Genomic DNA, 13,630 nt, shown 5'->3' with positions numbered 1-13,630 from the left:
TCTGAGGAGTCAGTTTACAAATCTCTCCTTAATTCTGTTTGATAGAGGTACATTTTATGCACCTGTATTTCAGTCTGCAAATTCCATTTTCAGTTATAGGGCTTGTTTGCCTGCTCAGCTGTCCTTTAATGTTCATGCTGAACTAGTGAGTGGTAACACAAAGCTAACAACAGACAGTGGCAAAACCTTGATAGAACTCTGTTCACATAAGAGCTCCCATAGACAGAACTACCCAAGCCAAACCAGTATTTCAGATCTGTTGCTCAATTACTATTCTCAGTGATCACAGCACCAATTGGGAAATTTTAATGAATAAATAGGGCTCGTCAAAGTATCCCCCCAAAAGACAGTTTCTCACCTGCAATTGCAAAGTGAGAGGAAGGAAGTGCAATGAAATATTAGAACTACTACTTAAGCTTACAGTTCACTCAAATGCAGTGAGGAAATGAAGGAAGAAAACACAAGAAGGCATTATTATTTTGCTTGGTTTTGTATTTTGGGGGGGCCAGCTAAAAGAAAGAGTAAATGAGATTGCAAATTGAGTGTCAGTTTGCTTCAACTTTCACATGCCCTTGAAAAGGTTAATGACAAACCAAAAGGTATTCAAAGCTAAAGCTCTGGGAACAGGTTTTCTTAGGCTTCTAGGAAGTCAGCAGTACTCCTGGGAGCTCAAGCCAACTGCACTGTAAGATCCATTTCTGGGACTTCATGGACAGCTTGTTCCCAGGAAATATGCCAGAGGCCTAGGAAAGAGACATCACTGCAACTTACTGAGAGAAAAAGTTAAGAGCACACAGAGATCTGAGGACACAGCCTAGTAAACCTATAGCCAAGGGAAGCTTAAGAGAGCGCTGTGACACTCCTCCATGAAAGCTACATATCTCTGTCAACAGCAGCAGCCTTAATAGCATACATTTCAGCAGAATAGTGAGACATACAATTCAAAACCTAGCTGAGTAGGAAACATACAGAAAGATGGTGTGAAGGGGGAGAACAACAATAATTTACAGGTATTTAAGATGTTTAATTTGACATAACAGTATCACCCAGTCAATCAGGAAGACTAAAAGGAGATAACTGCATACCCTGGGCTAACAAAGTTGCCCAACCCCCTTTCATTTTCACTTCGTAGATTTTGAAACAGGTTCTTTCCCATAAATGTACTCAAGAAAATGTAATGAAGTCACTTTTGAAGATGAAAGTTAAGAACCTTAGTTAGTTAAGCATCACAATGTTCACTGGAACAACCCCTAAATACCTTTAAAAATCTAAGCTTAGATGTGAATTCTGATTTCCCTGGGTGATCAACAGCAACTTAGCATTTTTTCTGTTCTCTCATCGTGCTATAATCAGAATCAGAGCCATCAAGCAGTGTTAAATACTCCAATTTCAGAACTCTATTCCTGACAAGTAAGGTAAAAAGAGAACTCTGAACCAGGCTGTACCACCCTCACTCACAAATAGCTTTTTCTACAAATAAGTCTTCTCTTCTTCAATCTACTAATAAGGTGTTACTCAACCTAAGGATGGCAGAATCCTGCTTTATGTTGGAAAACAGAAGGTTGAAAAAGTCTTCTTGCCACTAAATACTTATTTCACACATTTCAAACTTTGTCTTTTACAAGCTAAGACACCATAATTTGAATTGGGCTACATATATTCCAGCTTTCTGAAAAATAGCTGTACCCCATTGATGATGAAGTTCAATTAAGAACATTCATACTGGAGAAGAGAAGACTATTAGAACCAATATGCTCACTAAATAAGAGGACAAACTGCATTTATTATAGAAACATAAATTTTAATCAGGTCAAGCTGTACAAAAAGCCACTAGAATTAATGATGAAAGAGGAGATAAACGGCAACTATGGCCTCAATGAACAATGCTGAAGAAGCAGTAACTCTAACCGGTTTCTATTGGTGTGAAAGAATGGGGCAAGTTGAGTTACTCCTGTATTATTGTTTGTCCTACACAGCTGTGCTTACAACTTAACTTGCACAGTTGTCTAAACTAAGGCGTACATATTTCAGATAAGCTTGCATCTGGGAAACAAAGTGTTTTTATTCCACTTTGTATTTCAAATAATTTCATTTAAATTTGTTTGGCTATGATTCATGTTTGTGGACAATAGCTTATCACTAGGCTTTGGCTGAGCGGGTGACAACTCTTAAGAACCTGTTACACAAGCACTTTTGAATTTTATCATTAAAATATCACAGAAACTAGGGTTACTTTATACAGAAGGATAGTCAAAGAGGCTGAAAAATGCCATGATAAAGCCATGCCATTTAAAGCTTTTAATGTATCATAGTCACTTCAAATGTTGTGAAGCAGTTTTCTACAATCTTGAGCTTTTCTTCTGAAAGAAGATTTTCCTGCTTTAGCTGTCCAATAAGAGCTTCCAGGGACCTGAGTCTGCCTAAAGTTTTTATCTCCTGCATTTCAAGGAGTGTTATCTTAGAATGCAGCTTTGCAATTTTTTGCCAGAGATGATCTCTGTCTATGTCTTGTTTGCAATAAGAATGCTCAGTTTGTAATACTTCAGTTCCCCCAAAATTGCTTATATATACAGATTTTTCAGTTTCTATTTCTTCCATGTCAATGAACTCCTGTTTAATAGGCATGAAGGAAGTATTTACCATCTCAGACTCTTTTGAACTCTCAGCTGGTACAATAATAGCAATAACAGATTCTTCATTTCCATTAAGTTGTTCAATAGTTTGTGTGATTGTACTGAATAAAACTGCATTTTCACTTGATGGCCGTACTTCCACAGAACAGCCTGCCATATGTGAGTTGGGGTGCTCAGTTGGATAATCAGCAACTGTTCCAACTGTGTTTTGAAATTTCAAAGATGAATCCAAGTATTCAGGATCTGCAACTTGCAAAACTGTAGCTGTACAATTTAATGGATTATCTATAGAGGTATGAGCAATGCTAGCTTCTATGTTCTGGACTGTTGCTGCCATCAAAACAGGTTTGGTTTGGTGAATATGTTCAGGTGAGTTGAGAGAGATGCTGTCTTCTTGCATGTTTTCCCTGTTCTGAAGGTGAGCTTTCTTTTTCTGTAGAGGTTTGCTCAAGGCTGAGCAAATTGCTTCTGCTTTTTCATCTAGACTTTCTGTAATTGCAATATTTTTCTTTGGTGCACAAGGTTCAGGAGATGCAGTCACATTATCCATCTCTTTGCTCATGTTGGTTTTGTTTTTAATCTCTCTTTCTATCTGTGGGCTGTGCTGAGAAGAATCTTTTTCCTGGAGAAGAAATGATACCTTTTAACTAGGAAGTCACTCTAGTATAACAGAATGCATAGATGTTTTCTCCGCCTAAAAATGTGTTCTTGGAGTACTAAGATTTTTTGGTAATTATTACATGTTCATCGTCATCATCATTTGAGGCATTCTCTGGTATTAATACAAATAAATGCCTTAAAGTTTACTAAATGTTCGTAATTGTTCATTAAAAAAAAAGATCCAACCAAATCTCCTGCCAGAAAAAAGGCTGGTTTTCTAATTGACAAAAACATGTTAGTGTTGCCTATTACAGTCAGCAAATTCAAATTAAAGTCTGCCAAACAAGTTAGTGAATTTAAATTCATGACAAGGAGGTATACTGCTTTTGCCAATCAAAGCAATGACTTTGGGGTAGAGAAAGCTACTGATACCTTTCAGCTGAATGCAACCAGAGGTCTGATGATCCTTTTTAAATTAAATTTAATATATTGACAGAATAGAGACAAAACTTGCAATGTACAAGCAGACTTGCAATGAACTATGTGGGTGCATGTATGTGTATGTGCATGTGCACATCCACACAGGTAACTTTTGAACAGAAAAGCAAGAAAACGTGTGAAATGTTGAATTTCATAAGCATGAAAAATATTTAACCAAGGAAATACTTATCCAAGTTTAACAAATGGAAAGGCTTCCTTTCCCCATCTGCACAAATCAAATTTTCCCAAGACAGGATTTAGTACTGGACTCTAAATAAGCTCTTTTATAGGTTGCCAATATAAAATATGTTAATGATGAAGAGTTTATTTTTCCACTGTTTGATTTTTAAGAGGGAAGTTGTAGAAGTTGTAGTTGTGTTAGGTCAGCAGGCTGAGAACAATAACAGAACAAGAAAAGAGAAGCAAGCAAGTTAAATTTTGCTAGCTAAATACAAAAATAAGGCAGGAAAGTGCTAACATAGCATAATGGCAGGATGAAAAAATGACGCACGTGAATAAAGATAATTCCAAATAAGCATTTATAAAGATTTGCATAGTTCAGATATGCATAGTCAGACCCCTGACTAATCAAGCTGCTCAGTGTATTCTCTGTATCTTATAAGAATTAGCAAGGGCTTCAGCAATGCATGAGGTGGGTGAACCAACAGTGCAAGAGTATAACTAGACTAAAAGTATAATAGACTGAAATACGTATGTAAAACAATAAGATGAATCTCCTTACCTGTAGTTTTATCACCTTGACAGTGGCTACCTAATTATCTATCAGTCCTAGGGATTTCAAGAGAATAGGGCATTTCCTTTTCTCTCTTCTACCAGCATGTGAGAGAGATTGCCTGACTGAACTGCTCAGTCCTTCCTTTTCTGTCCACAGAAATGAAGAGTCACTAAATAAAGGAGAAAGCTCCATTTTCCAGAAACCCTGTCCTTGAGTCCTCTCAGAACCCCCACTAGGCTGGAAGGAGAAGGAGGGCAAAGGGCCAGAATTCTTGCCTGGATGGAGGGGCTACAACAGGAACTTCACAAAGCCCCTGAGTTTGTTTCTATGCAGCAGTGATTCCCAAAGTGTGCCACAGCATGCTAGTGCCGAAAGTTCAATTGGGGTGTGCTGTGACCCCTCTGCATGGAGGTGAATGTTCACCTCACCCATCCAGCACCCCACACATGCTCCAGCTACTCCAGTGGCACCTGCTCCTCTTCCCCACCCCACTTGCTCCCAGCAGTGCCTTCTGCTGCAAGTGGGCAGACACGCTGCACTTTGCAGCCCTGTTCATCCCCTTCACTCCTCTACACTATGCTGGTAGGAAGAGCCATAGGAATGATCACCAGTGTATGAGACCCTGCAGGAACAACCTCAGCAGTGAGGGTGCCCTTACCCCCAGAGGTACAGCCCCCCTCCATATCCTTTCAGAAAAACATACACATCTTTTTGGGTGTAAGAGTGAAGCGTGTGGGCAATTTTATAAAAGCGTGTGCTCAGCTATTGAAAGTTTGGGGAACACTTCTGCAGAGACAGGTGAGTAGGCCCAATCCATGGCTAGCTGTAGCACCTCAACAGTGCCAGGAGAGCTGTCACAGTGCTTGAAGGATGTAAAATTCAAACATAAGATCTCTTTAGCATGGGATGAAGACTACTCATTAGTACTAGGCTGATGAAACAGTAGATACCCATGCAGGATGAACTAACATCATTTAAATCTGATATTTGGAGCTATCCTTCAGGCATACAACACATAGGAATCTTCAGTAATGTTATCACACTTCAAAAGATCTGATGTCATGTTCACCTTGAAGTTACAAACGACCTCCCAACAGAATACTTAGTTTGAAGATGCTTGCTCTTCTGCTAGTTCTAGCTACAAAATACTATAAAGAAAAACTTGTACCTCAATTAACAATGTTTTAGCCCTCTTCTTTGCCATAACAAGCTTAAAAACAAGCTAGAAGCTCACCGAGTTTGAAATGAATAGGAAGGTACGTGGTTTTTCTTTGCAGGTGATCTTAATTATCTTTCTCTATTATAGTTTTCACATAAAAAGATGGAATTAAGTTTAGGATATGTTCTAAGGAATCATTTCATGTCTTTAGGAGAAACTGAGGATTACCTCTTATGCCCATGACTTACTCAAACAGTCAAAGATGCTGGTACTCCACCAGTGCTTCTTGGTCCACCTCATATTCAAAAAACTGAAAGAAATCCTAATTGCTTACCACCCTCCTGAAGAGCTTCTTCGGGTTATGCTGGGTAGAGGACATATTCATAGGGACCCCTCCACCTCCAGAATTAAAGGTGAATTATTCCCCATTTAATGATCATTCCTGCACTGTATCACAGGAGACTGCTTCCTGGGCAACACATTAGCCTGGAGCTAGCAGCCACAGGTAGACACAGGTGCCTGGATACTCAGTGACTGAATCCCTTCAAGACTAGCAAGTACGAATATGAAAACATCTGGCTTGGCATTACTTGAAGGAACAGACATATGATAGATTCAGTGAAATAAGCCTCCATGAGATGCTGGAGATGGGGAAGTATGAAATATCAATAGGGAGGGGAATAGTGATATCAATATTGCCCTTTATTTCTTTGCTAAGAGGGAGGAATTAAAACTGATACTTTCTCCCCTACTCTCTTTCGTCATCTCAAAGCAGAAGGTTTTATATAGGAACTGCTACAAGTAATACTTGACAAAAATTAAGGGTGCCTCGCTACATTTCTGGCAGCATCACTATACTGCAGTTACCCATGCAATATCTTTTTTACAAGAAGTCTTGAAACAGGACTATGGACCTCAAAACAAAAAGGGAAGCTTATACTCCTACTGAAGTTACTCTATTCCTCCTCATATATAGAATTAGATCCAACACTCTGCCAAACCATCCCATACAAGTTCTTGTCTAACTTATTCCTAACACAGATCAAGCGTATTACACAACTTCAAGGCATATTGACCAGAGACATCAAAAATACCCTAACGCCACAGGTAAAGCAGAGGAATGATGGCTGTCAGTGTCCCTCTGTTGTAAAGGTTGTTAAAATGCATTTGAGAGCTCCAAAAGGACTCTGTTCCCTACTACAGAGAAATGACAAAAGCTTCATAGTCCATACCAATTGGCCATGGGGTGACATTCTTTCTTGATCCTTAATGTGAAGACTGGTTTCACCTTGAGTGGGCAGGCAAGACTACCAGGTTTTAGTCCCAGCAGAAGCAGTGGCACAACCCAGTGAAATTCCACAGCTTTGATTGCAATGAACACCCAACGCTCCTATATATATATACACACACATATATGTATATGTATACACACATATACACACACACACACACACAGAAAGATATGGATACGGATATACATATAGTAGGATATGGATATATGTATCTATATATAGAGATAGCTCTCTCTATATATATACATATATATATTTAAATAGATATATATGAGAGAGATAGGGCTCTCTATTTATAGAGATATATATATAACTATATAAAAATAAAGGCAAAAAATAAAAATATATATGTGTATGTGTATACACTCGCACACGTGTGTGTGTGTGTTATATTCATATGTGTGTGTGTATATATGTTATATAGGCAGCCCTTGAGTTACAACAAATGCCACTTAAGATGTTTATAAACTGACACCTTGTTTCGACCTTCTGATGTGGGTTTCGATTTTATGACGCTGGATACAGCACTGTAGTGTGGTGAAAGGAGGGGGAAGAGAAGAGGTGCGGTGGGGGGGGGGCAGATCAAAGCCCCCTGCGGTGAGGGAGGAGCTGGGGCAAGTTGCTCATCCAGAGGCTCCCACCCCTTGTCCGGGTGTACATGGGTGGGGCATGTGCCCTCAGATCAATGTGTGGTGGAATGGAGTGGGTGGGGCCAGGGCTGCACTGGACTGTGCTGGGAGCAGGGGCTATGCCCCACTGCTGCTTACCCAGCTGGGGCGCGCGTGGGACAGAGCCACTGTGCTGCCTCTGGAGAAGTAACGCGCAGAGACAGGAGCTGCCCCCACCACCCGGCACCCCACAGCTCCGTCCTGTGCCCACCCTGCCCCAGCAGGGGAGCAACAGCAGGGCATGGGGGGAGGGGAAGGCATGTGCTTCCCAGATCAGGTCAGGGCAAGCGGGGCTAGGACTGTACCAGGCTGTGCTCTGGTGGGTGGCAAGGCCTATGGAGAGGCTATGCCCCTGCCAGCCTCCACTTGGCTCCCCACCCCGCCACCCACCCTGATCCGGGGGCACCTGCCCCTCCCCCTCCACAATGCCCTGCCACTGCTCACATAGCCAGGGCAGGGTAGAGGCAGGATGGAACTGTGGCTCATCCAGGAGTGGGGTGGCTCCCACCACTATACACTGCTTGTCTGGAGGCAGCACAGAGGCCCCATTCCATGCTTGCTCCACCCTGGCTGGGTGAGCAGCAGCAGGGCATAGCACCCACTCCCAGCACAGCCCAATGCAGGGCCAATCCTGCCCGTGCAGATCTGGGGGCACATGACCCCCCCCCCCGGTGCCCTCACAGATGAGGTGTGGGAGCTGCCAGACAAGCAACCTGCCGTAGCCCCAGACCCTCCCTCACCACAGGGGACCTTGATCTGCCCTCCCCCACACCTTCCTTTCTCCAACACCAGACTTAGCAGCTGGACGCAACTATAACCAGTGTTGTAGAGGAACCAATTCCCCATTTATAACATTGTTCCTATGGGAAAACTGGTTCCAAGTTACGACGTTTCGACTTACAATGTGGTTTTCAGGAACCAATTGCATCATAAGTCTGAGGACTGCCTGTATATATGTGTACATATATGTAGGGAGAGAGATAGATAGATAGATATAATATCACCCCCCAGAACACCTGTAGCAAATGTGGGGGGAAAAATTCTTCTTGGCCCCATGTGGCAATCACTAGGGCTGTGTGAAGCTTTGGTCCCTGATTTGATTCAGCGGAGATTCAGCCTGATTTGGCGGCTGAATCTCCGAATTGAGTCAGAGAACGCTTTAATCTTTCTGAACTGATTAAGAACTCTCCAAATCGATTAAGTGATTCAGACACAGATACAGCTTTGGTTTTTTTTACATACCTCTAAGTAGCAGGGGCTCTGAACGCTGCGGTGTTGGGGCAAATGCAGCATTCCACAGATGCACGGGGGGGATCCCAGGTGCGCTCGGCAGACCTGGAAGTAGACCAGAAGCATTTCCGGGTCCAGTGGGGAGCATGCTGTGGGGTCCCCCCGGCTTGGTGATTGGTGCGTCTTGGGTCTGGGGGGGCACCTGGGGTCCCCTGTAGCTGACTGCTAAGCCGGGTGGGTACAGGGAGGTCCCTCAGTGCACTCCCTGGCTGACCCAGAAGTGGACCAGAAGTACTTCTGGCCCACTTCTGGGTTTGCTGCCAAACACACTGGAGAGCCCCCCGTGTTGTTGTAGGATGCTCCACGTGCCCCAGCACCGCAGCGATCATGAGCCATGCTGCTACCTCAAGATATGTAGGAAAAACTTTTAAAGCTGTGCTTGTGTCTGAATCGCTGATTAGCTGAATCAGCACTGAATCGTCGGATTCAGATTCAGTTGAATCGAATCAGGGAATTATCCGAATCAACGGATCGAATCACTGTCCCTGATTTGGGCTGAATCCAAATCGAATAGGGCTCATTTTGCACTCCCCTAGCAATCACCAGGCCCAGAAGTGTGGGAAAAACCAAATATCCTCCACTCTGCTCTTCAATAGAAGAAGGAAAGCAAGTGTAACATCACAGCCTCTATCTAACTGGAGTCAGAATTCCTTCTGGAGAGTCTGCATTCCCCTCCATAAATGTGAAAGAAGAATACAGCAGCTAGGATAACTAAGCTGGTTAAACAAACATTTAAGAAATAAGCAAATTATTGCTACTATTTTTATTTGCATTTTTAGAGTGCTTAGCACAACGGTGAGCAGGGCTCCCAGCAATTATGTTAATAAAATAATAAAAATAATCATTACATAAAGACTTTTTCATCACACCCAATTTGTTGTTGTTAGGTTTTCATCAGTTGCTAGATTTTCTTCCCATATTTTTTAGAGACTCACTGTAATTACTTTTAGTCTGGAAGAGGCAAAATCTTCTTACATCAAGTTCACCTGAAATTCAGGAATGTCTTTCTCTAACTCTGTTTTGGGGCTGTTGGTTGTAGCCATGTTGGTCTAAGGACACAGGCAGACAAGGTTTTTTAGGTAAATGTGATATATTTTATTAAACCAACTAAATAGTTGGAAAAATTGTTCTTTCCAAGCTCTTGGGCACAAACACCCTTCTTTGAGTGTAGGGAGAGTCTGTTGTTGTTTTGTGTTCTCCTGGATGGAATAGAAGCCAATATGCAAAATGCAGGGCTGTGAAAATGCAAATAAGTAGCAATGAAGATTGTATAAATAAGCTAATTTGCCAGATTTCAGTTAACAGAACTAAACATCAACTGAGTTTAAAAGCCTATCCAGCTCTTTTCTCTGCCTCCAATATTGTTCTTTACCGGATGATTTGGAAAAGGTAATAAACTTTTACAGTCTCCATCTAAACTTATATACTAAAAATCATTATCACATATTTGTGCAACATGGTATCTTTATTTGGCCAGTTGTAACACAGTGCACACGATTAGGGTAGAAAGTGTCTTTTTTGACAAATTGGGGATCAAAAGATAGAGAATATATGAATTTAAACTAGCTGGGATTAAAAAAGAAAGGTAAAAGCAGATATCAATTCATGTGAAATGTCAAGTCAGTTTTTACTCCTTGACTATTACTGAACATACTGCACATCAGTCATTAAACAGCACCTAGCACTGTACAACATATGATACTTTGAGCATATAAGAAATGTATTAGAAGACAATTTGTATTACAAATTTTTAATGGGAGGATTGGCTATTACTTTATTCCTCTGAGTATGACACTTAAAAGAAAAAAAAAATCAATATTTCTTCTAAAAATGGCTTACATCTTAAATTTGAGTTGGTCGTAAAATTCCTAACACAAAATTTCTTATCTATGCTGCCAAATTTGTATTTTTGTAAATGAGTCTTTATTTGATGTTTTATTTTGTTCTTAAATTGAATCATAAAATTTGATCGCATCTTAAATTCAGGTTTATCACATATTTGAAGGAACACGATATATTTGTGTAACAGTATAAATGATGTAGAAGCTGCTGTATGCAGCATATAATATAATATGATCACATCAGAGAGCTGCATCATGAATAAAATACATAATTAAAATAGAAATATTTTTAAAGTTGTGCTTAGGCTCTCGTCCTTTGGGGATTTTTACATTAGAAAGTGTAAGGAAGGGAAGAAAGACATCAAGGAAGGGAAGAGGTACAGTGTGAAATTAAAAATCTGTACAAGTCAGTAGTTAATACCATAAAATTATATCTGTTGACAACAAGATAACAAAATCAGTTACCTGAAACACAATAGCAGTTGTAAAAAGAAGCATTATTATTTGGACAGAAATGGCCTAACAGAAAAACTTTGAAGATTTCCAGTAAAAATGGACTGTTCTCCTTACTAACTGGTTTTACAAGAGGGAATTTTGCATACATCTTGTCACAATTTTTGTATGCCTCTCCTATCACTGTAAAATACTACTGTAAAGAATCAGAAGTCTATTTTTCAGATATATACATATTCAAAATTTTATTTCTGTGGATATTAAGAATGTATGTGAAAATTATACAAATATTAAGATATACTGAAGTGACACTTTACCTGATTATCTGGTGAAGAGAAAATAGTTGGTACTGCAGTTTGTTTCAAATATCGTATACCCCATCGCACATCGAGGGAGTCAGGGGTAAAGTGGTCACTGCACAGGAGCTGATGCTTACTGGGAGTCCATGCATCACGCTTCATATTCCGCAACCATTTCTCAAGTCTTTCTTTATCATGAAGTGGAAACCTTGTTTAAAAATATCAGCACAAAATCAGTTTAGACTTCTCAGACTTCCCAGCTCCACATGAATTTATTTTCAACTGCAGCATACAACTGCTATTACACTTGAGCCACCACCTTAACTTCAAACTGTCAAAGCTACATGCCTAATAGTAAAAGTGCACAATATTTTTTTTGCATGCAAGAAACCAGGAGGTTCAATGTTAAGATGCAAGGAACAGGAGTTTGAGGATGTGGAGAAGATAGTAGCAAAACAGCACAGGAAGATGAAGTGTGCATTGGTGAGGTTTAGAGTGCCACTCTAATTAAAGTGCCTGGAGAGCCACTCTAATTGAAGTGCCTGCAGTGTCATGTGTATCAGCGTCCCTGTGCTGAAAAATGGCAGCAGGGGTGCGTTAACCAAAGCTTATTGAACAATCTTTAGTTAAAGCAACCCTGCTGCCATTTTTCAGTGTTGGGACACTGGAGCACAGTAATTACCACGCTCCAGCAGACTCAATTCACTGAGCCTGCTCTGACCCACTGTAATTACAGCACGTTGGAGTAGCCTCGCTGCACGTGTGTAGGTACCCCTGGGTTTGAGATGTGCATTTTGAGTTAAGCAGCTACCTAGCCATATTTAAAGTTAGCATTGTTGTATGGAGTCAGGAAGGAATTTTTTCCCATTGTCAGATTGGTTATGTAGGGGGTTTTGACTTCTCCTTGTAGTTGGGGAGTGTGGCCCTCTACCTGAGATCTTTTAAATGTAGGTTGATAATATTTCATAGAAGCAAGACATTGGCTGCTGTGGTTCCCCTGCTTTACCTGTGGCAAGCTAGGGTGTTAGACCTATATTTTGTCAGGGTTGACGGTAGTTTTATGTAGAGTTTAGATTATGGTTTGCATGGGATTGTTTAGATAGGGATGGTCCTCCCTCAGGCAAGGGGTTAAACTCAGTGATCTCCAAAGGTCCTTTCCAGCCTGACTTCTGCACAATTCTTTACATCTCACCCTCCAACCTATGCCCCGACAGTGTGCTCTCTCCAGGTTGTGATAGGGCAGCGCCGCACCTCACTTAAAGACATTCCCACAGGTCTATCTGACAGCAGCTTGGACAGTTTCAAGACAAAGCTTCATGGAAGACCATGGTCAGCATGTTCTCCACCCCTCACTGCAACCCTTGCATGTAACACCAGATTGCCCTGTATGCCTATGACAACCAATGACGCACGGAACAAATGCTGTGTACACCTTGCTGCACATACAAAGAATGGGACAAAACCTCAAGGGCAGGCTGGAGGCCTTCCCAGCCCCTACTTGGGCTGATGTCCCAGCAGCTCTCCCTGGCCTCTAAGGAAAGGAGTTGGGCATGGCCTCCACAGGGCCCCTGTGCTCCAGCAAGGCTTCTCCTGTCCACACCTGGGGCAGCTTTAGGTCAGGAGAAGACCTGAAAGAGACCTGTGTTGCCTCACTTACTTGAAGTGGCTGCCCTCCCTCTCCCTGGTCTACAGGATGTCCCGAGGAGGCTGCAGTGGAGCGAGGAGGCGCAGCCTCGCCTATCTCTGAAGGGAAAGGACCTGACCACTTCCCCAGGCCCCAACTCGCTCCCTGCTCAGGACGGCTAGGGTGGGACCCCGGGGCCTTCCAGCATCCCCTGACCCAGCCTGGGGAAATGCCCTTCCCCGGTTGAGAACTGCCCCTGCCCTGCTGCCAGTAATCCACGCTTTGGAGCGACGTCAGCCTCCAGGGCTCAGAGCGACGACGGAACCGGAGGCCGCGGGGAAGGGGCAGTTCTCCGCGCCCGGCCGCACTCACGGGTAGAAGCTGAGCTTCCGCTGGTCCCTGGCGCTCTGGCCGCCCCGGTTCTTGCAGCAGGAGGCTGCGCAGTATCGGGGCATGGCGGGAGGGGGAGCACCAGGGACGCGCCTGGCGGGACCGGCCGGCCCGAGCCCCTCCCCCGCCGCGGCCACCCCACTTCCGCTTCCCTCTGCCAACCGG

At 42.5% G+C, this 13,630-nt stretch overlaps 1 protein-coding gene across 1 annotated transcript; it reads right to left on the bottom strand.

Moving 5' to 3' along the window:
• Window positions 1–510: 510 nt before the first annotated feature.
• Window positions 511–13,616, bottom strand: THAP5 (THAP domain containing 5). Its single transcript, XM_090042299.1, has 3 exons — window positions 13,448–13,616; window positions 11,470–11,659; window positions 511–3,255 (listed from the first exon to the last, which is right to left on the bottom strand). Exons 1-3 carry the CDS (start codon window positions 13,528–13,530, stop codon window positions 2,299–2,301), a joined length of 1,230 nt encoding a protein of 409 aa, XP_089898425.1. The 5' UTR covers window positions 13,531–13,616; the 3' UTR covers window positions 511–2,298.
• Window positions 13,617–13,630: the final 14 nt, after the last annotated feature.

The sequence above is a fragment of the Crocodylus siamensis genome, chromosome 4 (genome assembly GCF_052110815.1).
Source record: "Crocodylus siamensis isolate JL-2025a chromosome 4, ASM5211081v1, whole genome shotgun sequence".
NCBI classification, from domain to species: Eukaryota; Metazoa; Chordata; order Crocodylia; family Crocodylidae; genus Crocodylus; species Crocodylus siamensis.
The sequence above is the reverse complement of the archived record's forward strand: the minus strand, read 5'-3'. Positions and strand labels throughout refer to the sequence as shown.

Coding starts and splice junctions, on each gene's coding strand:
- THAP5 (XM_090042299.1), bottom strand. CDS start 13,530: ATGCCCCGATACTGCGCAGCCTCCTGCTGCAAGAACCGGGGCGGCCAG. Junction 11,660..13,447: donor CGGAAGCTCAGCTTCTACCC/GTGAGTGCGGCC, acceptor TTTTTAAACAAG/GTTTCCACTTCATGATAAAG. Junction 3,256..11,469: donor TCTCTTCACCAGATAATCAG/GTAAAGTGTCAC, acceptor TTTCTTCTCCAG/GAAAAAGATTCTTCTCAGCA.